The 25,221-nt window shown below is 38.4% G+C and overlaps 2 protein-coding genes and 5 non-coding genes across 9 annotated transcripts; 2 read left to right on the top strand and 5 right to left on the bottom strand.

Annotated features, from left to right (window-relative positions):
• Positions 1 to 407: 407 nt before the first annotated feature.
• LOC134301197 (uncharacterized) lies at positions 408 to 9,871 on the top strand. 3 transcript variants are annotated; one of them, XM_062985793.1, is made up of 3 exons: positions 420 to 457; positions 6,868 to 6,936; positions 8,792 to 9,871. In XM_062985793.1, the coding sequence occupies exons 2-3, from the start codon at positions 6,926 to 6,928 to the stop codon at positions 9,702 to 9,704; spliced, it is 924 nt and encodes a 307-aa protein (XP_062841863.1). In that variant the 5' UTR covers positions 420 to 457; positions 6,868 to 6,925; the 3' UTR covers positions 9,705 to 9,871. The 3 variants fall into 3 exon arrangements, 2 of the variants coding, with proteins under 2 accessions (XP_062841864.1, XP_062841863.1); XR_010007422.1 differs by lacking the exon at positions 6,868 to 6,936 and having other exon boundaries at positions 408 to 457; positions 8,792 to 8,842; XM_062985794.1 differs by lacking the exons at positions 6,868 to 6,936; positions 8,792 to 9,871 and adding an exon at positions 4,849 to 6,386 and having other exon boundaries at positions 413 to 457.
• A 1,932-nt stretch (positions 9,872 to 11,803) lies between these two features.
• trnat-ugu (transfer RNA threonine (anticodon UGU)) lies at positions 11,804 to 11,876 on the bottom strand. Its single transcript has one exon. It is a non-coding gene; the product is annotated as a tRNA-Thr (tRNA).
• A 1,991-nt stretch (positions 11,877 to 13,867) lies between these two features.
• Positions 13,868 to 13,940, bottom strand: trnat-ugu (transfer RNA threonine (anticodon UGU)). The gene has a single exon. It is a non-coding gene; the product is annotated as a tRNA-Thr (tRNA).
• A 1,692-nt stretch (positions 13,941 to 15,632) lies between these two features.
• Positions 15,633 to 15,705, bottom strand: trnat-ugu (transfer RNA threonine (anticodon UGU)). Its single transcript has one exon. It is a non-coding gene; the product is annotated as a tRNA-Thr (tRNA).
• Positions 15,706 to 16,767: 1,062 nt separating this feature from the next.
• On the bottom strand, positions 16,768 to 16,840 carry trnat-ugu (transfer RNA threonine (anticodon UGU)). Its single transcript has one exon. It is a non-coding gene; the product is annotated as a tRNA-Thr (tRNA).
• A 537-nt stretch (positions 16,841 to 17,377) lies between these two features.
• Positions 17,378 to 17,450, bottom strand: trnat-ugu (transfer RNA threonine (anticodon UGU)). The gene has a single exon. It is a non-coding gene; the product is annotated as a tRNA-Thr (tRNA).
• Positions 17,451 to 18,265: 815 nt separating this feature from the next.
• glipr2l (GLI pathogenesis-related 2, like) lies at positions 18,266 to 24,313 on the top strand. Its single transcript, XM_062985540.1, has 5 exons — positions 18,266 to 18,320; positions 19,913 to 20,021; positions 20,997 to 21,100; positions 22,383 to 22,460; positions 22,897 to 24,313. Exons 1-5 carry the CDS (start codon positions 18,308 to 18,310, stop codon positions 23,055 to 23,057), a joined length of 465 nt encoding a protein of 154 aa, XP_062841610.1. The 5' UTR covers positions 18,266 to 18,307; the 3' UTR covers positions 23,058 to 24,313.
• Positions 24,314 to 25,221: the final 908 nt, after the last annotated feature.

The following is a 25,221-nucleotide window of genomic DNA, read 5'->3' as shown; positions in this document are numbered from 1 at the left end:
GGCATGGTGCACACTTGTAAAATCTGTTGAAATTTCTAACATGAATTTGCTATATTATATAAATTATAATGATCATATAAATGTCATTATAAAGCATATAGTCTTATAAATGTCCTGTAAAGGTCTAGATTAAGATGTTTAAAAGCAAATGGCTTTTAATTGTTATGTTTTTCTACAGAGACTACATCTATAGGATGTTTTGTTTCTTTCAGAATGCAGACATTCTTATCTTTACAGCAGGACACAAGAAACTTGAGATGGTCGTAAAACTTGGGGCATCTGGACATGTAAATGAAGTTGGTTGCATTTTCTTTCATGTTCAGCCTTATTCCTGTATTAAAAGGGAGGAGCAACTACTGCTGGCATCTTTTAAAACTGTAACTCATAACATGATTCATTCAGCACAGCAGTAAAGTTAATCTAAGGACTTGTTCACTTGTGTTCACTTGATCATTTGGTGAGTAATTACATTTATATTGATTTCATTCACTTTGACTTTGATCCAAAGAAGCATGTAAGTGGGGTAAAATAAAACCCTTGTATGAAGGTTTACAAATCTAACGGGTCACAACATTCTGATCAGGTTAAAACAGCGAGTAACGTTTGCTATGAAAAACAGGAAGCAGCTTTATTGCAGACAGTAGGGAAAGAAAAAAAACACATTTTGTTTGTTGTTTAGAGGTGTTACAAATTCTAAAAGGCTAAAAAAAATACAAATAATACCTAAAATAATTATTTTAAAAATGGCAACTGGATCAAGAGTTTTTATGGGCTCACACATATGGCCATAGTGTGTACCATATAAATATAAAATAAATTACATTTATCCAACTTTGTGGCAACAGTTTGGTAGGGCAGTTGTAGCCTAGTGGTTAAGGTACTTGACCAGTAATCAGAAGGTTGCTGGTTCAAGCCCCACCACTGCCAGGTTGCCACTGTTGGGCCCTTGAGCAAGGCCCTTAGCCCTCAATTGCTTAGATTGTATACTGTCACAGTACTGTAAGTCGCTTTGGAGAAAATCGTCTGCTAAATGCTGAAAATGTTTGTGGAAAGCTTTTTCCTGTTTAAGATTCGCTCCCCAGTGCATAAAGTGAGTTTTGAACAAATTGGAACGTCACTTGAAAGCTTGTTGAACATCAGTGCCTGACCACACCTTAAAATCTTGAGAATAGAGGAAGCAGGGGTGTTCAATATTATTTTACTGCTCATGGTTTTGGAATTAGATGTCCATCAAGTTAGGTTTTCATATACTTTTGTCCGTCTAGTGTCTTGTTTAACCAGCATGGCTCTGAGACAAAACAAATTTGAAATTTGCTTACTACCACAAAGATCTCCCCAACAAACAATTATGTACTGCAGCTTTCATTCTTCTGACTTCAGTGGCAGTGGTGATATAACCTTGTGAACTGATGAATCTTGTGTAATGAGTAACTACCGTTTCTGTCATGAATGTAACCAAAGGGTAAAACATGACGTTAAAATCCTAATAAACCAACAAACATTCTTCTGTCAGTGTTTTTACGTAATATACTAAAAGGAAAAAAAAATATTGTGATTCCTAAGTAATGTATTTATGACAGGAACATCTTAAACACATTATTTAAAAGGGATTTTTCTTGTACCAATAACCCATATGAATCCTCATTCGACATCGCTGACTAACATGCAGTCTCAAAAAACCTGTTTTGGTAATACTTTCAATTTTAATTTACACCCAGCTGGATCCAAAACCTCATATTCTAGCCATGACATGTTAAGTTTCTTTCTTATTATGCATGTTAGATCACGTCTCACTTGAAAAATCTCCCTGCAAAAATCCCCCTTCATGCAGTTGCATTATAATTAAGTTAATGAATTGTCTTTGTTTGGAGCTAAACAATCACAACATAGGCACAAAGCTCAGTGTAAGTGAAATAAATATTGGTTTTCTTTTAATAATCTAAGGAAAGTCTGGATTTTTGTCTTAAATTATTATAAGTGCACATGGAATACACACACAGTATTTTCTGCAGTATGAGCACAGATTCACCCGACTGAGCACAAAAATCATTTTCATTTGTTTTAAAGTTAATTTAAAGTAAATGTGACTTTGTACCGTTTGAATAAGTTTGAATAAGTAACAAATCAAATACAAATAAAATACAAAAATAAAAAAAAGAATTCTTTAGAATGACCCAGAACACACTTTTCATATTTAATGCTAATAACAATGATGATAATGATAATAAAAATAACTAGAGAGTGCATTTCCGGAGAAAATGCGAGTGTGATTGCCGTGTGCCGCCGGTCGGCGTGCGTGCGCGCTTATCCGAACGCCGTATCTAAGCTGGGAGCAGCGTCGACGGGCCGGACGGCTCAGAGTCGGAACAGCGTTGACGTCCGGAGCGGGGCTGCGTATGACCATGCTGTATCCAAGTCGGGGTGTCATCAGTGGGCTAAACAAATTAGAGTTTGAACGCCTTTGATATCTAGAAATATAAAAAAAGTGGGCGTGGCAGGCGGGCGGGGCTGCGTATGACCATGCTGTATCCAGGTTGGGGTGTCATTAACTGTCCGGATGATTTACAGTTGGAACGGCGTTGAAATCTCAAAATTTCCAAAAAATGAATGGAAGTGAATGGGGCTGAAAACAGGGCGTGGCAGGTGGGCGTGGGTTCGAGTCCCCATGCTGTATCTGAGTCGGGGTAACATCAGTGGGCTTTACAATTTAGAGTTGGAACGGTGTCGATATCTCAAACTTTCAAAAAATGAATGGAAGTGAATGGGGCTCTTATAGGTTAAATAAAGGTTATAGAAATAACCATTAAATAACCATTAAAAAAAATGAATGGAAGGCAATGGTATTGCGCAATCTATGATCGGCTGTGTCTCATTTACAGCTTTCAGGCATAGTGCACTTACACAGTGCTCACACTTCGGTCCCTCCTTTAGCATGTAGTCATTGCCATTGATTTGAATGCATTCGTTAGCCTTGAAGCTAACGGATAGAAATATCTTCTTTTCTGTTGGAACGCGAACGATTTGACGCTCAAAGCTAAGTGTTACTGGCTTATAATTTCATTCTGTGCAGCGTTTTCACCTTAAAAATCCCTAATACTTTAGTTACAGACCAAAATAAGTCAGATTTTTTGTCGGCGGCCATTTTCTGTTCTCAGAACGGCCTGAACATGTCGCCTACGTCATCACGTTGACGTTCTATGGAAAGCCAAAGGTGTCAAGATTTTTGTCCCAAAATTCGGGCAAAAACGGGAATAAATGCCACACGGATGGGCGTATCCGGATGATTTTTTGGATTTGGGCGCTAATTAATGACCCGGTCGATCAAGGGTTGGAACGGCGTTGATAGCTCGAATTTTTTTTCAAAATGAATGGGAGTCAATGGGGAAAAACGGGCACCTTAAAACGGGCACTGTGCCCACAGTGTTGGTTCGATCCAAAAGCTGTATACAAGCGCTCTATTCCCGTATGGGCCGGACGATTTGGCACTGGAACGGGGTCGATATCTCGAAAACTGCGGGAGAAGAAGCACGGACAAAAAACAGGCAGAATAATAACTAGAGAGTGCATTTCCGGAGAAAATGCGAGTGTGATTGCCGTGTGCCGGTCGGCGGGCGTGCGCAGGTTGGGGGTGCGCATGCGTTTAGAAGTGGTGCGGTGCGTGGGGTGTGAATACTTTCTCCCAGACAGGCCACTGTATCTGTGCACAAGCTGTGGTGTGAGCACAAGTTCACTCTGGGTGTGTTTGAAAAGCCAAACCTGTAAAAAAATGCATTTCTGCACGTTTGTACTGCTTACAAATCAGTACTCATTCATTTACATGTGATTATCACTACAGGGGCCATGGTATTGCGCAATCTATGATCGGCTGTGTCTCATTTACAGATTTCAGGCATAGTGCACTCAGACTTCGGTCCCTCTTTTAGCATTTAGCAATTCCCATTGATTTCAATGCATCCGTTAGCCTTGAAGCTAACGGATATAAATATCTTTGTTTCTGTTGCAGCGCGAACGATATGACGCTCACTGCAAAGTCTAACTGCACTATAATTTCATTCTGTGCAGCGTTTTCATCTTAAAAATCACTAATACTTTAGTTACAGACCAAAATAAGTCAGATTTTTTGGCGGCCGCCATTTTCTATTCTCAGAACGGCCTGAAGATGCCGTCTACGTCATCACGTTGACGTTCTGTGGAAAGCCAAAGGTGTCAAGATTTTTGTCCAAAAATTCGGGCAAAAACGGGCATAAATGCCACACGGATGGGCGTATCCGGATGATTTTTTGGATTTGGGCGCTAATTAATGACCCGGTCGATCAAGGGTTGGAACGGCGTTGATAGCTCGAAATTCATTTCAAAATGAATGGGAGTCAATGGGGAAAAACGGGCACCTTAAAACGGGCACTGTGCCCACAGTGTTGGTTCGATCAAAAAGTTGTATACAAGCGCTCTATTCCCGTATGGGCCGGACGATTTGGCGCTGGAACGGGGTCGATATCTCGAAAACTGCGGGAGAAGAAGCACGGACAAAAAACGGGCAGAATAATAATAATATATTGAAAACGAAAATAACAATAACAATAGTGTGCTTGCATTCTGCAATCACACTAATATATTGAAAACGAAAATAACAATAACAATAGTGTGCTTGCATTCTGCAATCACACTAATAAGTTCAATATATTGTCTCAAACCCAAAGTCGCTTTACAGCCGTAAACCATAATGCTTCAAATTTTCACTATCTGCAGATAATTTGTCGACATTACTAACCTAAGGAACTTAATAAGATTATGTAATATTATATTATTATATAAGACTATATTTATTTTATTTTCTCCCTTTTTTGCCAGTTTGCTATCCTAGACAGCCAAACCAAAATGCTTAAATCTACAAAAATGGAAACCCAGGAAGATCACTTCCCAGGAGAGCACCTAACGTTCCAGAGTCTCAGAGAAAAGATAAGGAGAAGCTACCTGAATAAATACCAGTTTATCCCAAGGTCCCCCCATCCAGTGGAGTTTCATGTGTCCAATCTACGCCATGACACTAACTTCAGCGGCTTTGAAGGCATCTTGGGTGATGGTGGATTTAAGGATCCACAGCGAGGCCTGCTGTGGTGGAGTTTATCTGTCTCTGATTCTGAAATCAAAGATGCTGAAAAACATTTCCTTCGCCATGAATCGAATAATAATTTTGATGTTGATTATGTCAAACCTTTCTTGCACAAGTTTACCTCTTCACCAGCCTTTCGCAAGTCCTCTAGGCTGGGCAACTTCCGTTTCACCTTTTCCATAAAGGAACTGTTGAACAGATACTCGGAGCAGTTCTGCATGGGACAGACGCCACAGATGCGTATCTATGGTACAGTTGTTTACAAGCAGGAGGTCATGTATGCCATCGTGGTTCATGGTCTAGATGGCCAGACAGAATTTGGTAAATGTCCACTTTTCCAGTGTTCTACAGTGTGTGAGTTCCAGAATGAGAAAATACTATGGAAACCAGAGGGCATGAGCAACACACACAGCTTTAGACTAGGTTATAACCTGAAAGCACACCGTGTACCTACAAGGAAAAGGAAGTACTACATGTGGGACCACGTAGCGATGGTGTTCCATGTGCCAAAAGATAAGGTCTTTGAGTTTAACAAGGAGATGCTCCTCAAGCATCTAAGCTTCTGTCAGGGAGCGGAGCCCAAAATAATCACAGAGGAGTTTATAAAGTGTGACTTTGAGGTCTCAACAACACAGGAACAGGCGTAAATATTGAAATTAAAAATCAACACATCATTAAAGTTTTTTTTTTATAATTAATGGTGTGTTTTAAACATTCAGTGAAAAAAAATATTTACAGATATGTTACAAATGTTGCTGTTTTACTTGCGTGGTAATTTTGGCTAAAATATACAGTGATGTCAGATAAATGTCAGAGAGTCAAAGGGCTAAACTTGTAAACCAAAATTAATACTATAATATAAATCCTGAACCACTAAATTTAAGAGACATCACCAAGAAATACAGCCCTACACCCCACCACACATTTTACAATAACTTTTATTGCTTCTTAACGTTTACTGTTGTTATTTTTTATTCATGTTTCTGTGTCTATTTTCTTCATTTTCCAGTGCTTTGTTGGGCTTTTTATTATTCATTATAAAGATTTTCTTTCTTTAAGTTTGTGTAATATGTTAGCTGCCTCAGTAATGTGGCATGACTAGTATAGTGTATATTTTTACACAGCCATAAGTATGTGTACTTGTTCAATTCAGCTAATACATTTCAGGTCAGGAACATTATATCTATTATGTACGTGTCAGCCTTTGTAGGCCGACCTGCTTTGGATGTTTTGTTGGTTTTATATGTAATCTGAAAATAAAGATTAGATTATGTACAGCTGAACTGTTTTCCTGTCTTTCTATCCGTCTTAATCTAACAATTATACGATGCCCACTAGGGTGAAAAAGATGTTTTTGAACTGTGCAGAACTGCACCCATTAAAATGTACCAAGAGAAATCATATCTTTCCAGGGTTGAGATGAAAACCCAAAAACTATCCTGAGGAAGAATTGTCAGGATGCTTAAACTGAATAAAAAGTACCAATCAAAAACAGGTCAATTAGTCTTAATGTCCACAGTCATGTAAGCTATGTTACTGCTAAAATCAGTACATATTCTTTTACAGATCAGTATTATTTGTATGTTTTAATTCTTTAAACTTGATTCTTATTGAATGTGAAACGATGTAATGCTGGGGGAATGTAAAAGAGACAAGAGCATAGGCGATTATGGGATTATGGGTATAGGGTATTATGTGTATTTTAAAAATACATTTATTAATGTATTTGAATGTGTGTGTGTGTGTGTGTGTGACAGGGTAGAAGGCGGAAAACTGTTATCATTTGGACCTGAGAAAGAAAATAAAGAGGCATTTATGGCTGACAGGTAACAAAAAATTACAAGAAATTAATGTCGTGGAGCAAGGATATCAAATCACTTACACCAGACTTAATAAAATAACACAAAGTATGAAATAAAAACGCCAGAGACGAGGTTTCGAATAAAAGAGAACAAGGCTCCAACTTTATTGCAGGTGTTTAAAATAGATGTACTCTGAGCAGCATTTGTTTTTGAATTTATGTCCAGGTTGTAAACACTTTCAAACAGGGGGGATGTAATTGCCCCGCTTTTTTATGTAACCCTTTTTAATAAGCGACGTGGAGATGATTGGACACAAATTATTGACTGCTGTTTCCCATCTTTCAGACACTGTTATCTCTAACCGGCAGACGCTTAAAGTCTTGACCTGGCCTTGACGCTTCAGTTCTCTCTGTATCAGCTCAAAAATGTTAGGGAGCTTGTTAAGTTTGTTAAGCTCATTATTTCACTGAATCAGGACCTTATTTTATCTTACTTTACTGACAGTACATCAAAAGTCTTTTTGGCATCTCTGCAGCTGCAAGCTTTAATACATTTCTCTTCCCTAATCATCACAACCTTGCAACTTTAATAAAAGAAATCTTTCTCTGGTTATTCCAGAAACCTTTTCTTACAATTAACTTCATCATTTGCATGTGATTAGGAATTTCTGTACAGTTTATACAGTTTTTGTTTTTCCTAAGTGCCACAGTATGTGTATTGCTTACTTCCAGTTGTATTGCCTAGTGCAGTTGTATTGCCTAGTGATTAAAAGAAACATGATTACAAGTGAACAGGACGACATTAAGCTGTGCACACACTTATCAAGTTGTGATGTAGTACCTTGGAAAATGGCTTAAAATTTTGGTAATTAGGAGAATATTTTAATGCTTTTATTATAGGAAGTTAAGCATAGAATGGAAAGTATCAGAATCCTTAGGCCTATAATGGAAAATTCCAGTAGCTCTGTGTAAGTGTAAGTGACAGTAAAAGACGTGGGTAAAATTTGTCATCTTTAAAAAAAACAAAAAAAAAAACAATAAATTACCACCCACCGGGGCGGCACGGTGGCTAAGTGGGTAGCACTGTCGCCTCACAGCAAGAAGGTCCTGGGTGCGATAACTTCACCCCCCTAGAAACTATAACAGTGTTTTGCATTTGATTCGGATCTTTACAAAGGTTTGATGCCTCTCGAGTGGAACCTGAACTAAAGCTTGGAGCTTTTTTTCTCTTCTAACTGAATCTGGAGTCTGCTGTTATTTTAGTTAAATATTATGCAAAAGATTTGACAGTCTGGGCCATTTTTGTTGATGCTCTAAATGAAAAACACACTACATGGTCAAAAATATGTGGTCATCTGCTTGTTAAACATCCTATTCCGAAATCATAGACCTTATTATGGAGTTGCCTACACTTTCCTAAAAGGCTTTCCAAACAGTTTTGGATCATTTATGTTGGTGTTTGTGCCCATTTAGTGTAAAGAGCATTTGTAAGGTCAGACACTAACTCTTAGTCACAGTTCCAGTTCATCCCAAGGGTGTTCGTAGAGGCTAAGGTCAGAGCTCTGTAAAGTCCGCTGAAAATTCTCTGCACCAGAATATTTAATCAATTTCTTTATGGATCTTGGTACACAGGAGTCCATTTAGGCTGAAACAGAAAAGGGTCAAACCCAAACTGTTGTCATAAAGATGAAAGAATATAATTTCTTTCATATAATTAATGTTATCACAATCTTTTCAGCCAGACCCTTTTTACAATGGGTGTGGCTGAAACGCACTGAAACAAGTTAAAATATGAATGAATGAATAATTGAATGAATAAATTAACTAGTAAAGATATATACCGTTTAATAAAATAATGTTTTTAAACCCATTTTTTTCAGAGATTGGGAGCAGGACAGAAATTCAAGAGGCAAAGCTTATTCATTCTGTACAAGAGAGCATGTAAGCTTGGAAGAGCTAAAAGAAGACTCTTCTGTAGACCAGCACTACTTAAAGAGGAAAAACATTCCACGTTATCCCAAGCCTCTGGTCTTTAATGTGTCTCAAGTGTGCCATGTAACAGGGGAGACTGGGGTGCAGGGCATCTTCAGCAATGGTGGATTCCGTTTAACCCAGGACCAGGACCAATACCTGTGGTGGAGCCTATATGTGACTGACGAAGACATTAGCCAGGCAGAGGATGATTTTGTTGATTCCTTGGATTTTTCTTGGTATAACCCTTCCCAGCAACCTTTTCTGAAAAATTTCACCACCTCGCCAACATTCCAGAAAAAATCACGTTATGGCAACTTCCGTTTTACCTTTCAGCTGAGACGGCTCCTGTCCCTCTACAGCAGGCAGTTCTGTTACAAAACGTCTCCAGTTCTGCGTGTGTTAGACACCAGGTTCTACAAAAAAGAGATTACATACTCAATTCTGGTGCATCCACGACACATCAGGAAATTTCAAAGTTACCCTCGCCTCCCATTTGATGATCCGGAAGTGTGCGGATACAGCCAGGGGAGTGTGACCTGGTGCTGCCAGGCTCCTTCAGATGAGTACAAACACAGGCTGGAGGTAGATGAAGAGGATTGTGAAGTGTACGCCACAGAATTGAGGGGTGCGCAGTATTTTGTCTGGGATCATGTGGCTGTGGCCTTTTACATGGAACCTAATTGGATACTGAGTGTAAATCACGAAAATCTTAAGCAGCAAGTGAGTGTGTGTGAGATGTGCACACCGTCACTTTTGAGAGAGCCAGACAGGCCACTTAGCAAGTCTCAGGCGACTGAAATCTTGAATAATTTGTTATAATAGATATGTCTTGGTTACCAATATCTTTATGGGGGATTTTTGACATATGATGTGGTAAAACACTTCCATATATATGTTCCTAAAATTTTTTACAATGTTCTTTCACTGTAGTTTTTTTTTTCTTTAGCATTTTGTTAAACTACAATATACTAATAAAATAAATACTGTTGATTGTGTAGCCTTTTGTTTCTGTGTTATGCAAATAAAAAAAATATTTTGAGATCTATGCTGAGTCTGTAGGTGGTTTCCCATCAACGTCAGTGTCTGCGACAACAACGACAACCGGAAACCTGTGTCATTAAATATATTTCCTGCTGAACCAAAATAATCATAAAACCAGACACCAGTATTAGCAGAGAAAATTGTATTGATTTTAGATTTATTCATAGTAAGTCAGACACTCAATAAATTAAGCTAGACCCGGGTGTAGCCAAATGAAAAAAAGTAAGCATGCCACTGTGTGCCCTTTTTAAATCTATTTTTTCTCCTCCTATGGCTATATAGTTGTGGTCAACATTATTTGCACACCTGAATATCAGTACACAAAACGTAATTAAAGTTTGAAAAATATATCTCCTGAAATAAAGTGTTTACTAAAACTGGATATACAAAATTAGAAACAATGCCAAACAAGGCCAGAGCTGTCTGAGCAGACCAGAAATGCTATCATCAACAAGCACAAGCAGTCTAAAGGGTACAAGACTATTTCCATAGACCTTGGCATCCCAGCTTCAACAGTTCGAAATGCTATCAAGAAGTTTGCTACTCCTTCCAGAATGTAGTAGAAAGAGAAACATTGACGAGAGAAGGTGGCAACAATGCCACGCTTTAGCAATGCACACCAGCATTATGTTTATAGACAATGAAACAAAGCCTATAAAGATCTATAATGTTGTGGGGTTGCTTTGCTGCCTCTGGGACTGGAGGTTTTAAAGGTGTTTTAGAAACAATAAATTCAATTGATTATTAGAGCGTTTTAGAGTAAAATTTGCTCCCAAGTATAAGAAAGCTGGATTTGAGTCGAACAAAATTTCAAGGTGGGTTCAACAAACTGAAGTGGTTGAAAATGTCTCCCCCTACTGTAAACTAATCAAAATAGATTTGGGCTACTTTTGCAGTACTTCAAGCATGAAAGTAGTCCTGGTGACCACTAGTAGGAGTGCTTGTGCAGTTTGTGATGTGCCAAAGCAATTGCAAAGAAAAGCAGGTAACTCTCTCTTTATTTGTCATATATACATGTGTACAGTACAATTAAATTCTTTCTTTGCATATCCCAGGTTGTTTGGAAGCTGGTGTCAGCCATCGTACAGCACCTCTGAAGCAGGCAGGGACCTTGCTCAAGGACCCAACAGTGGCTGCATAGCAGAGCCTGGATTTGAACCGCCAATCTAACGGTTGATAACCCAAAGCTCTACCCACTAGGCTACCACTGTCCCCATTGTGTAGACAATATTCTGTCATAGTACTGTAAGTTGTAAGTTGTGTGCCAAAAATATGAATATAATATAAATAGGTAGCCTGAGAACCTGCAAACCTTTTATATCTGTTATCCATTCCATTACAATTTAACAATGGCCCAACACTGGTTTGGATCTCATTGTCTGAATACTTCTGTTTATCAAATACATTTATATTTTTTTCCTAGTTGCCATCATTAGGCCACCATTATCAGATAGTCACATGCATATTTTCTTATGAACCAAATTTATTCTATTATTATTATTTACACCATTATTTCCTAACAAACACTATGATTTTTCTCTTCAAGTGGCCTTGGTTTTTGTAACATGTCGATCATCTTGTTTTCTTATCTACCAAACACCCATTGTTGCCAACAGTTCCTCAGTTGCTCTTACATTTTTATTATGTTATTGAATTATTTCACATTTATCAAAAACTGTGTAAAAAATGCATTGGTCCATTCCCAACAACATAGTGATTTTTCCAGTGAATTACGTTGTTTCGTACTAAACACATAATTTATTTAAATACGCAAGTACATTAAGGCAGCTTATCTTTGCTTATGCTGATTACCTTTAAGATTAATATTATTATTTAACCATAGCAATTAATATGATCTTAAAACTGCATAATATCCAAGGCCCCAGCGAGAATTGAACTCGCGACCCCTGGTTTACAAGACCAGTGCTCTAACCACTGAGCTATGGAGCCTTGACGGTAGCTGGGTGATCACCAATATGAACCGACTCCTCCGGCTCACAATATTTTTTATCACGCAGTTGCTTTAATAACTCTTTTTTTTCTTTCAAATTTGGTCAAAGTCAGCGATTTTAATTTATTATGATTTGTGTGACTATTACTTAAAAAAAAAAAAACTATTTACAAAGTGTAGCTAAAGAGATCACTAGAGGAATCGACACGTTCAGTAACGACACATCACGTCACATGTATGTTTACAGTGCAGGTAAAAGGGGGAACCTTCATTGCAGGTACATGTGCATGGCCCAGAAAAAAGACAGGTAAGGTTAAGAAAGAAATACAAATTATATTTTAAATAATTCATTAGATTAATGAACCTTATTATATATGAACCTTGTGTGTGACAACTCTGAGCCATCAGGTTTCAAAAAGCACACGGAATAAAGGCAAAATAAAAGTCTACAAACGTTTCATATAACATTTTGCAATTGTAATTTTTAGGTTGCAAATATGGATAAACACAATTTGTAGTTGTACATTTGATTTTACCACTATGGCAGCTGAGTAGTTGAGTCACAGGATTGGTGATCAGAAGGTTACAGGTTCAAGCCCAACCACCACCAAGCTTCTAGTTTTGGGCACTCAGTCAGGGGCACTACACCATAATAGGTTGGATTGTGTTGCTTGGACATTGGATTTTGCAGAGAAAAAAGCATAAGCAGTGTTAGCTCAGTGGTTAATTTGAGCCCCAATAATACCAAATTGCTGCAGTTGGGTGACTGTGCAAGGACAACAAGCTTAAACTGTAGTATTTGGTCACAGTGGTTAAAAGTGCACATTATGCATTTGCAAATACATTTACAGCATTTTGCTATCACTAAACAAAGGGGACTTGAATTTTGCCAGCATTCCTACTGTGCACCTCTGGTTTGGAAATGGGATTTTGATTTAGATTGTTGCTTACCTATGTTTACCTACGTTTTTAATGTAATTACTGGTATTATTATTAATAATATTAACATTGTTACTATATTTTGATGCCTTTTTTGCACCCAGTATGTACATCCTCAGTTTCCCATCTGCTTGCCTTACAGTGCCACTGCTTGCATCTTATTATCAATCTTTCAGATTGAGGGTGACACTATAGCTGAGCTTGGGAGACCTTCTCTGGGGACTTCAGTTTCCCACTTCTTTTATAAACAAAGAGGAGAGTTTCACTGGTCTTTTCACATGGACTTCAACTTAAATATTAATGGCTTATGCTATATGGCCAAAAGTATGTGGACACCTGACCATAAGCCTGTTGGACATCCTATTTCCAAGCCATGAGCAAGTTTAAAATAAAATAGGATATCAAATCTGCAGTTATGTAAATTAATATTTAAAAAATTAATAAATGAAGAATTTTAGTCACTGTAATAATATATATATATATATATATATATATATATATATATATATGTGTGTGTGTGTGTAAATGGTAACATAAAGCAAACAAGTTTTAGATATTAGTGCTACAGGAAAAACATGCATTTGGCAACACTTTTAGCCCCATACTTAAGGGCCACCATTAGTAGCTTGGCTATGAGGGGGCTTGAAGCAGCAACTTTATCAGAATTCAGCCAGCTTCTTAACCACTTAGCTGCCACTGTCCTGGGATTGTGTGTAAATTGTTTGGGGAGATGGGGTTAAGGTTGAGTCTCTGTGCTGCCCAGTGGAGTTGCTCCACAGCAAACCATGTCCTTGGCTTTTGCACAGAGGCACAGTCATGCTGAATATTAAGTGAAAAGATATCATTCCATTTTATTTATCAAGTTGTTTTAGTTTTTTTTTTTTTTACTTTTGTTAGTGTGTGTTTTTCTGAAACAGATTAACTTGATTAGGAAGGTTGTCCACAAACTATGGCTACCTAATCTATACCACAGTATTTTTTACCAGCATGTCAGATGTATTACAAACACCATAGCTTAATTTATATTTGCTATAAAAAAATAATTGGTTTTAGGCCCCAGCGAGAATTGAACTCGCGACCCCTGGTTTACAAGACCAGTGCTCTAACCACTGAGCTATGGAGCCCTGCCTGTTGGCTGTTGTGTTGTTAATGCGATATAAAGGTCATGTTTGTCAAAGTCTTCTGTCATCACACCCTGGGCATTAGGTGTGTACAATATGTCACCACATTTCTTGGGTGTTGCTTAGAAGTCGACTTGGTAAAGTAGTGATGCAGGTGTGTTAGTCATACAGTGCCTTAAAGCTTGTTCGTCCTGTTACTGGGTCCTGTTACCCTGAGACAATCAGTGTACTGGCACACAAGCCACTGAACTATTTAATCTACTGGCACACAAACTGCTAAACTGTTCAGTGTACTGGTTCACAAGCCGTTGAGCCATTCAGTGTACTGGCACACAAGCCACTGAACTATTTAATCTACTGGCACACAAACTGCTAAACTGTTCAGTGTACTGGTTCACAAGCCGTTGAGCCACTCAGTGTACTGGTTCACAAGCCGCTGAGCCGTTCAGTGTACTGGACACACAAGCCGCTGAGCTGTTCAGTGTATTGGTTCACAAGCCACTGAGCTGAGCACCATTAAGCTGTTCACTGTACTGGTTTACAAGCCATTAAGTTGTTCAGTGTACTGGTTCACAAGCTGTTGAGCTGTTCAGTGTACTGGTTCACAAGCTGTTAAGCTGTTCAGTGTACTGGTTCACAAGCCACTGAGCTGTTCAGTGTAGTAGCACACACAAGCTGCTGAGCTGTTCGGTGTACTGGTTCACAAGCCACTGAGCTGCCCAGTGTACTGGACACACATGACGTTGACCTGTTCAGTGTACTGGTTCACAAGCCGTTGACCTGTTCAGTGTACTGGTTCACAAGCCATTAAGCTGTTCAGCATACTGGTTCACAAGCCACTGAGCTGTTCAGTGTAGTAGCACACACAAGCTGCTGAGATGTTCGGTGTACTGGTTCACAAGCCACTGAGCTGTCCAGTGTACTGGACACACAAGCTGTTTACCTGTTCAGTGTACTGGACACACAAGCCGTTGACCTGTTCAGTGTACTGGACACACAAGCCGTTGAGCTGTTCAGTGTACTGGTTCACAAGCCACTGAGCTGGTCTGTGTACTGGTTCACAAGCCACTGAGCTGTTTGGTGTACTGGACACACAAGCCACTGAGCTGTTCAGTGTACTGGTTCACAAGCCACTGAGCTGGTCTGTGTACTGGTTCACAAGCCACTGAGCTGTTTGGTGTACTGGACACACAAGCCACTGAGCTGTTCAGTGTACTGGTTCACAAGCCACTGAGCTGGTCTGTGTACTGGTTCACAAGCCACTGAGCTGTTTAGTGTACTGGTTCACAAGCTGTTAAGCTTGGTGCCAAAATGTAATGCCAGTGATAGCTTAGTGGTTAAGGTATTGGGCTAGTAAACAGAAGGTTGCTGGTTCAAGCCCTGGCACCACCAAGTTGCCACTGTTGGGTCCCTGAGCAAGGCCCTTAACCCTCAATTGCTCACTGTGTAAGTCGCTTTGGATAAAAATGTCTGCTAAATGATGTAAATGTATTGCATATAATTTATTTGATATAGTTGATTTTATACACCAATTTGCAATGGGTGTGGCTAACACCTGGACTTAAATTAGGAGCGTTTTCTACTTTTAACTTTTGGCCACCTAATGTAATCACAGTATTTTCATGTATGAACAATTGAGAAACTTTTCTGTCAGTTTATAAATGCTCCTTTATTATATTTTCAAAAATTGATCCAAGGCCCCAGCGAGAATTGAACTCGCGACCCCTGGTTTACAAGACCAGTGCTCTAACCACTGAGCTATGGAGCCTTGAGTAGTTGAGTTAGTTGTTTTGTTAATATAAAGGTCATGTTTGTCAAAGCCTTCTTTGGTCACATCCTGGGTGTGTACACTATGCACAGTATGACACCATGTTTACTTTCTAAGGTGCATAACTGTCAACTTAGTACAGCAAGTATGACAGGTGTGACAGTACCCTCAAGCTCTTGGGTCCTGCTACTGGATCCTGTTACCTTCTGTTACTGTCTGTCTAGAATGTGGCATGCTTTCCCTAGGTCTGTTGGACTTTTCTATTAGTAACATAATGGTAGATTGATAATGCATTAATTTATTTTCAGTAACTTTTATCTTTGCAGTGGGCCCAGCAACACACGGAAATACACCCTGGAGAGGGCCATCAATAGGCACGACACACTTATACATTCTGAAAGAATGGGACTGGAGGTAAGAATCGAGCACAGTCTGCTTCACCCATTGTAACTGCTGCGTCACCATGTCAGCCTGTAGGTGGACTAGCAAAATATTTAACCCTAATTTACTAGTAAGTTTGGCTTAGTATGAATAAGCAACATGTGATGGAGTAGTGTCCTATCCAGGTTGTATTCATGCCTTGTGCCCAGTGTAAAGCATTTACTGTAAATAAAGTTGACAAGCTGGGATTGATCCCTTAATGGCCTTGATTGATGTTTTAGCCACACCCATTGTCAAAAGCTATAAAATTAATTATTTTAAAGAACTCGATACAGTTTCAATTTTAAAATTTTGATTAACTGACACAAATTTCACTATATTGCCAAAGGTATGTGGACATCACTTTTATAATTCAGGTGTTCCAGCCAGACCCAAAGCTAACATGTAGCAAATGAGTCTGGCATGGAAAACCTCCAGTGGCCTGCACAGAGCTCAGACCTCAACCCCACTGACTACCTTTGAAATGAATTGGAATGTTGATTGCAAGCCAGGCCTTTCAATCCACCAACAAGTTCACAGGTGTGCATATATTTTGGCCAATATTGTGTACAATTGTAATTTTACTAAGCAGCAGTTTAGAAATTGGGAAAAGTTTTTGTTTTTTAACATAAAAACAACTCTAGGCCCCAGCGAGAATTGAAATCGCGACCCCTGGTTTACAAGACCAGTGCTCTAACCACTGAGCTATGGAGCCTTAATTGCTCAGTATAGCATTGTTGTAAATTCATTCTTAGTTACACCCTAGACTAATAGGCATGAACAGTATGCAGAGCATTCCACTGTATTTACTTTACAGCCAGTTCCATAACAAAAGTCTTAATATGATGATGCTTTTGGATCTTGGGTTAAATTCTGACCTTGAGTTACTGTCTGTGCAGATTTGTTATGTTCTTTCTGTGTCTGTATGAGTTTCCTTGAAACTCCCAGTAACGATCACTGTTATGAATTTAAGGGTTGTGGTGAGTCTTAGGCCTGTTAATATTGTCATACATTTCAAGACTGGCTTTTGGCCACTGTATTGTCTTGTTGCATTTCAACCTACAAAAAAGATAAAGAACCACTGACATGCAGGTACAGCCTTAAGAAACAATTGCTCCTACTTTGTATGTATAAATAATTTAAATATCATGGTTATTTTTTGTTAGCAAAGTTTAAGATCAAGATTGTCCGATTACAAAATTCACATTCTTTATGTGAAGTACAAAACACTTTCAATTGGCAAGAGTTTTCCAGGCCCCAGCGAGAATTGAACTCAAGACCCCTGGTTTACAAGACCTGTGCTCTAACCACTGAGCTATGGAGCCTTGAGGGTGGGAATGCTGTCATACCGTGTGTACAGCATGCCATGTTTGCTTTTATAGAGGTTTTCTAGGAACTGGAAGTGGTTAGCATTAGTCTTTATTTATATGAATGGGGTTTGTTTAATGGTGCATAATTCACTGGGATTGCGGTCAGTGAGACACAGTTTTTATGGACTTTTCTTTTACTTTTGGTTTCCCGATAACACATGCTGAAGTGACGTTGTCAGGTACTGTAAATATAAGTTTATGACCATAGGCCAACATGACCTTCACACTGGTAGTTTTGCTTTTGTTTTTGTGTGTCTATATAAAGTGTTTGTCCTCCAGCTCACCGATCAAACGTAAAAGCTGGCACGAAAACCCATATAAGGACATTTGGCTCATACTGATGATGTAATCAGCGAGGAGATTCCCTTCTCCTTGTTCCACATGCACAGAAAGAGAAGAGAGAGGGAGGGAAAGATAGTTTAGAAGGAAAAAAAGTATTGTGTGAAAGGAGAAAATAGGAAGGGTAGTTTTAAAGGGTAGAGGGTAAAGTGACTGCTGCTTTGTGTTTACTGATCAACTAGATGCAGTACAGGAGAGCTGAGCTGAGTAATTAAAGAGGATTGGGAGGGAGGGAGGGAGAGAGAGAGAGAGAGAGAGAGAGAGAGAGAGAGGGAGAGAGGGGGAGAGAGGGGGGGAGAGAGGGAGAGAGGGAGAGAGGGGGGGAGAGAGGGAGAGAGGGAGAGAGGGGGGGAGAGAGGGAGAGAGGGGGGGAGAGAGGGAGAGAGGGGGAGAGAGGGAGAGAGGAGAGAGGGAGGTGGGACTTGCCTGGAGCTGTGAGATAGCATTGAGGCCCAGAGCAGAATCCTGTCATCATGGGCAAGTCAGGTAAGACTGGTTTTTTACTACAAAGTGATTTATGCTCTTTTATATTATCTTCTGTTTATGGATTTATTCACTGGCTTTAAGGTTTTATTTACTGGCTTGCTCTTGTGTGTGTGTGTGTGTGTGTGTGAGAGAAAGTGAAATAGACAGCATGACTCGTTCAATCCCTGCATTGTTTAAGCATCTAGGATGGAGCAATTGGTTTTGTGAACAGAGCTCTGTACTAGTCACATTTGTAATTTCAGTAAAGCATTGTTTCAGGTCACAGTGTTTGTTTAATTTATTTATTTAAAAACGTAAAAACTCGGCATAAATTCCTTTGGTTCTGGCATTTTCATGTGTTGATTTATTATAGTTTATTTTAAGAGTTCGAGATGGCACAGTGGCACAGATGGTAGAGTAGGTACCACACAACACTGTTAGTATGGATTTTCCACATACCCTACGTGTGCATCTGTGTGGGTTTTCTCCAGGTACCTGGTGTCCTCCCATTTCCCAAAGATACATAATCTAGATTGAATGTCTCTAAAAGTGAATATCTGAGTATCTGCTGTGCTGTAAAGAATTGGCAAATAGTTCAGGATATGTTGCTGCTCAGTGTTTCCAGATGGGAAACACTGGGTAGCCTGTCCCATTGTAACCCTGATCGAAAAAAAAGTAGTTTGTAATGATTTCTAAACAGACCTGGCTTTGTTTGTATATTTGTTAGGCTGTTGTACAAAAGTAAAGCATTTGTGTTCCAGTCAAAAGGTTTTTAAATGCAGTTTTTAAAATTATTAATAAAGTTACTTTATTTGTTGTGTGTGAAATAGGGGTGTAATGATACCCTCTACCCACACAGGATACGATTCACGATACTGGGTTCATGATGCGATTTTTTTAAACGAAATGAAATTAAAGACAAATTATGACAAAGTTTCCTTTTCATTATTTCTCTTAAAAAATTAAATAAAATACAGTATTTGTGCTTATCTTTTATTTATCTAAATGAATGCCCTTTTATTTCTGAAGTAGGTACAAACTATGCCAAATAATGCTTATTGTGTAAAAAAACTGAAATGAAATTTTAAAACAAATCCAACATTATATAAATAAATGAATAATACAAATAAAGAAAGTATCCTCTCATTAATAAATTTGGCTGGAAAATTATGCATATATTAGAAAAATGTTGCATTTGTGCTATAGAACACAGGGTCACAGGGTAGTTTGCATTTACTCACCCACCAGTTCCCTACCAGACCCTCCATGAGACTGAACAGAATAATGACATTATTATGAATATATCTGGTTATGTGCAAGATTAATGACTTACATGTATATCAAATTATATTAGTTTAGCTCTGTTGGATATTCACATTAACACTCCACATTCCAGTTATCCCTAGGTTATCAGTGACAGACATCTGCTGTCTGAATGACAGTCTGTATGTGCAAAAACAATGGCTAGTACATTCACAGAAAAACCACCTATAGATAAAACAATTGCCCTCTTCAACACCATCTTATAAAATGCAAATGGCACTGTTTACCACCAGTGGTTTGGAACAATAGCTAATTTGTTTATCTGTGACCCTCTTGTCTCTGTTTTTCAGCCTCAAGGCTATTTAGTGAAGAGGTGCTAAGGAGTCATAATGAGTACAGGAAGAAGCACCAAGCACCACCGTTAAAGCTCAGCAGCAAACTGTGCAATGACGCTACAAGGTGAGAAAGGTTTCGGTACTTCAGGTCTTAATGAATCTCTAATAGTAGTAAGTCTTGTAAAAAAGTAAGGTTGAAATATTTTAAGCTTTATGTCTTCTATTAAAACTATGTTTACAGTGCAGGTAATCATATGTGATGTCATTGTAAATGGCACAAATCCCACTAAATTTTACATTTTTAATCCTGATTACAGCAATTTTACAAAGTCAATTCCAGTCAGGACAGCATCAAAATGTAGATACAAACTAACTACAAATAATTTCCAAATCTTTTTTGACCTGGCTTTAAATAAAACATTAATATGTAATGTTATGATGTTGTAAGGCAGTTGTAGCCTTGTGGTTAAGGCTCTGGACTAGTAATCAGAAGGTTGCCAGTTCAATCTTCGCCACTATCAGGCTACCATACTTTGGGCCTTTGAGCAAGGCCCTTAACCCTCAATTTCGTAGACTGTATTCTGTCCCAAGTGTAAGTCGCTTCGGACAAAAGCGTGAATGTTTGAAGCAACTGGAGTATTTGTTTATAGACAGTATATGTTTATTTGAAATTAGATTACTCAAACGTTGGGACTGATGCATGTTTTACACTGTAGTAAATCGCCTTTCTTTTTTTAATCCAACCAAACATGTTGGTTTTTAGTAAGTGGAATCTGAGGGATTGAATGTTGAAGGCAATCAGTATGAATTTTTGGCTTTGTCTTAAATTCTGATGTCTTAATAATGGTATAAATTGTAGATGGTAAAATTTCTCAATTCCTAGCAACTGTGCTTTGACAAATGCTGTTATTAAATATTAAATTTGTTAAACTATTTGCTGACAGTTTTTTGCAAAGTACCAACCATGGCCAATCCATGATCATAAGCATTTTGTTAAAGCTTTTTAGTACCCAGTCACAATTACATTAAGGCACAAGTAATAATTTTACAGTAACAGATGTCAATTACATGTTCCTATAACTTGTGGTGTGTGTTATAGATATGCAGAAAGTCTGGCTAGCACCAGAATTCTGAAGCACAGTGTCGAGTCTAGTAAAGGAAGCTGTGGAGAAAATCTAGCCTGGGCGTCATATGACCAATCAGGTAAGATTACAGGGTTGTGTTTTCTGCTGAGCTCTAAAATTGAGGTCCGCTTCCTTTTTTTATTCCTGCTGTTTTCCACCCAACAGCTGGAACTGATTTTACAGTGACACTCTCCATGTTAGCTTTGTATGTCTCTGAGTAAGTGGAATGGAATGTCTGGCTGTTCCAGGGTGATTCATAAAGTGCAACACACTTACATGTAGAGTGTAGAGTTTATAACAAGTTCATTTCATACAAGAATTGCCTGAATATAGTTTTACTACAATCTTTTCTTCTTTGATTATGTTTTAATAATACTGGATTTATGTATTTTAGAGCGTTAAGGTGGTAGTACTTTTATTAATTTCATTTCATTTTTACTATTCGTGTTTTTCTGTTCAGAGCTGTTGTAGTGGGTTCAGAACCATGTAGAAACCTTGGGTAGGAATAAACCCTTGACAAAGAGTTTTATAGTTTATTTTATTTACTGTATATATTTTAGTGTTTGCCACGTCAAGTCTGGTCTTCCACGCTTAAATGACCTTTCAGACCCATCTCTCCTATTTAATTCCAGGCTTGGGATTGGCACAGAGAGCACACTGATGGAACCACAGCCCAGTCGCTAGGATGTTTTGATCAACCATGGAAAACTTAAAATAACTCAAGTCTGTAGGAACCATGTTGCTATGTGTCATAACCCTAGCAGTAAGACCTGTGCTATCTCATGAAATATGGAGCAACAATGGTGCTAGATTTTTGTAATCAAGATTTAAATTTTGTGTTTTTTACATTTAGTCTTTTACATTGATTAATGTGTGTAAAACTAAAACCAAAAAGCAGTTGTAGCCTAGTGGTTAAGAAGATATACTTTATTTGTCATATATACATATACAGTACAGTGAAATTCTTTCTTTGCATATCCCAGCTTGTTTAGCAAGTTGGGGTCAGAGCGCAGGGTCAGCCATTGTATGGCGCCCCTGGAGCAGACAGGGTTAATGGCTCAAGGACCCAACAGTGGCTGCACAGCAGAGCCTGGATTTGAACCACCAATCTTCCGGTTGATAGCCCAAAGCTACCCACTAGGCTACCACTGTTAAGGTACTGGACTAGTAATCAAAAGGTTGCTGCTGTTGGGCTCTTGAGCAAGGTTCTTAAACCTTAATTTCTCAGTCTGTGTACTGTCACACTGCTGTAAGTTGCTTTGGATAAAGGTGTCTGCTAAATGCCGAAAATGTAAATAATGCTGATAATTTGTATTGTTTATTATTAATCACTTTGTGCTGGGATGTGTGTGTACTCCTAGGAAAGGATGTATCAGATCGCTGGTATAACGAGGTGAACCAGTACAACTTTAACCAGGCTGGATTCTCTTCTAGCACAGGTAAGATCTACTAATTCAACACAAATGATAACCTTTATTTTTTATCTCGAATATAAAATATGAAGCATTTTCCTGAATAGTGCAATGAGCACGTAAGAGCATTCGCTAATAGATTGTCTAAACACGTCCACATTCCATATACCACAAGTAATGGTTGGTCATTTCAGCGTATCATCCTCAATTCAACCAGCACTTGGTGACTAATATCTTATCAATGAGGGGGAACCATAAGAATGGAAAAGAAAATGGGCCACTAGAGGAGTTTGTGATAAACATCCATTTGTGTCTATTTTCTGCCTCTGAATACAAATATTTAGCTCTTTACTCACATAGCAACTGGGAGGTTTATATTACAGAAACGTACTGAAATCCTGGCACTTACTAATGATTGTGCTGTGCGCACTGTTTGAGTAACATAAGATCATCTCTTATTCAGGTCACTTCACTGCAATGGTGTGGAAGAGCTCTAAGAAACTTGGTGTGGGTAAAGCCGTGGCATCTGATGGATCCACATTTGTGGTGGCGCGCTATTTCCCTGCTGGTAACATCACCAATCAGGGCCACTTCCAGGCTAATGTTCTGCCTCCTAAGAGCTGATCCTGGGATGGTTGTGTAAGCTGTGTTTAGAAATCACAGACTGAAGGGGATTTCAAGAGAACTCGTGTAGGAATGAACATTATGAAACTCACTAATGATGCTAAGCAGTATTTGGTTTGCATTAACATGCTACTTGAATACTTGTATGTTTTTTGTTGGGATTTGATACATTATGCTTTAAGTGTTAATACGAATTTCTGTGTAAATTACACATCTTCACAACAATGAACAATTTTGTTTGTCTGGTATTTGTCAACAGGTTAAATACAGTATTTATATGTTTTTATTTTATATAATAAAGAACTACCTATTGAAGATGGACATTTTAGCTTCTATTCAAAATGTACTAGTAAAAAGGCTTGAAACTGACTAAATAAGCATAAATTGTTCTGTTTTATTGGATCTAACTAGGGGCTGCTTAAACATGCACATGTAGAGCAAAAGTATGTGGACACCTGTTAATTAATGAGTCCTGGTGCCAAGTTGGATGAAAATCCAGTCCCCAAAAAAATTGAACATCATACAACAGGGTTTTTCACACTTTTTCCAAGCGACCCACATTTTGTCCATGATTTTGTATGCAACCCAGGTAACACAAACAATGCATCTCACTCTCTCTGCTCTGTACAATCTGGTGTATGTAGATGTAACATAAAGCCTCTGCAAAGGGGCGTTCGCATGTAAGTTCATTTCATTATTATTACCTTTCTATGCGACCTATTTTTTGGCTCATGGGTTGAAAAACCCTGCCATACAACATCATTTCATACATCACAAATTGTCTTTTGACTGAATGGGATCAGATATCCTTCAAAATCTCGTGGAAGGTGTTTCCAGAAGAGTAGGGGCAGTTACAGCCAAAAATTAAGGCAATTTCTCATTAATGCTCATGGGTTTTGAAGTGGCATGTCCATCAAGCTCATGAACATTGGAAAGTTCTGTAGAAGATCGTTCAGGTGGTGCAAACTAATAAATTGTTTATGCCCATTTTAGTGCCTAAAGCTTTGGTACAACCTATGAATAAACAACTTTTAACGTATTGTGTGTTTTATTAAAGGTATTGTTAAAAATAAGTTAATTTACGTTGTTTGTTTTACAGCTGTATGTTGGACGATCTTCAGTGCTAATATCTTTATCTTGTTATGTCTTTATTTTTTGTATTAAAATAACAATGCATTACAATGTTTGTCTTGGATTTGCCTTATAGGGTGAAACTAAAATAAATGTTCCCACAAAACCATGACATTTTACATAGATTCCCGTTCATTTGCAGCTGAAACACTTGCTACACTTCTGTGAAGAAAATAAACCACTGTTAGTACTTTATAAGAGGTTTCTCTGTGCTCATTTAATTATGAGGACCATAAACATAAACACCTTTATTAATACCCCTAATGTCTGTCTTTATTATGGGGGCACTTCATTACAGGTTTCACTTGTGATTTCTGCTGGGCAAACAAACAGAACAGACACATTTTAAACCACCTTGTGTAAGTATAAGCTTCTCTCATCACTTAACATAACTGTAGGTGTTATTAGTGACCGAGATCAATATGCCATTTTCAGGGCATTGTGAAAGTGTTTATTCCTGCATTGTGTTCAGTCAAAATGTACAACAGGATGCCAGAATCATTATATTTAAATAATTAAATATAAGTAGCACGACGTGAACTTAATACATCTGACTGAAAGTCGCTGTATAAGACAGTAGGGAACAGAAATCGGGGCAATTTTATGGAAACAATAGTGTAAACTATTAGTACGTAAAGTACGGATGCGCCTTACGCACTTTGCGCAGCCTACGCATTGTACGCAAATGACTCGGCGCATGCGCAGTGAGAATAGCGTCTTTTTATTTTAAATGAACAAGGACACGTGTATTCGGTCACTATTAAACATTTACAAATGCATTCATCCAGCAGACACAACTACGTGGTATGAGTTAGCCGCTTTGTGACATGATGGTAACGTGAGAAAGTAAAGCACCAGAAACAAGAGCGGACCGCTTTAAACAACTGAATTTATCTACAACTTTACTGAGAGCAGCTGCTTACAAATATGTATGTATTACAATATTAATATGATGAAGAATTATAAATACAGAGCGCTTATAGAAACAGAAATCACTGCAATTAGCTTAGCAGCTAACACTAGCGACTAAGCT

This window comes from Trichomycterus rosablanca, chromosome 23 (assembly GCF_030014385.1).
Source record: "Trichomycterus rosablanca isolate fTriRos1 chromosome 23, fTriRos1.hap1, whole genome shotgun sequence".
Taxonomy (NCBI): Eukaryota; Metazoa; Chordata; class Actinopteri; order Siluriformes; family Trichomycteridae; genus Trichomycterus; species Trichomycterus rosablanca.
The sequence above is the reverse complement of the archived record's forward strand: the minus strand, read 5'-3'. Positions and strand labels throughout refer to the sequence as shown.

What these genes read in the sequence shown, in the direction of transcription:
- glipr2l (XM_062985540.1), top strand. An exon ending in CTGTGCAATGACGCTACAAG is followed by an intron (nt 20,022 to 20,996) that starts GTGAGAAAGGTT and finishes TGTGTGTTATAG; the next exon opens with ATATGCAGAAAGTCTGGCTA. An exon ending in TGGATTCTCTTCTAGCACAG is followed by an intron (nt 22,461 to 22,896) that starts GTAAGATCTACT and finishes TCTCTTATTCAG; the next exon opens with GTCACTTCACTGCAATGGTG.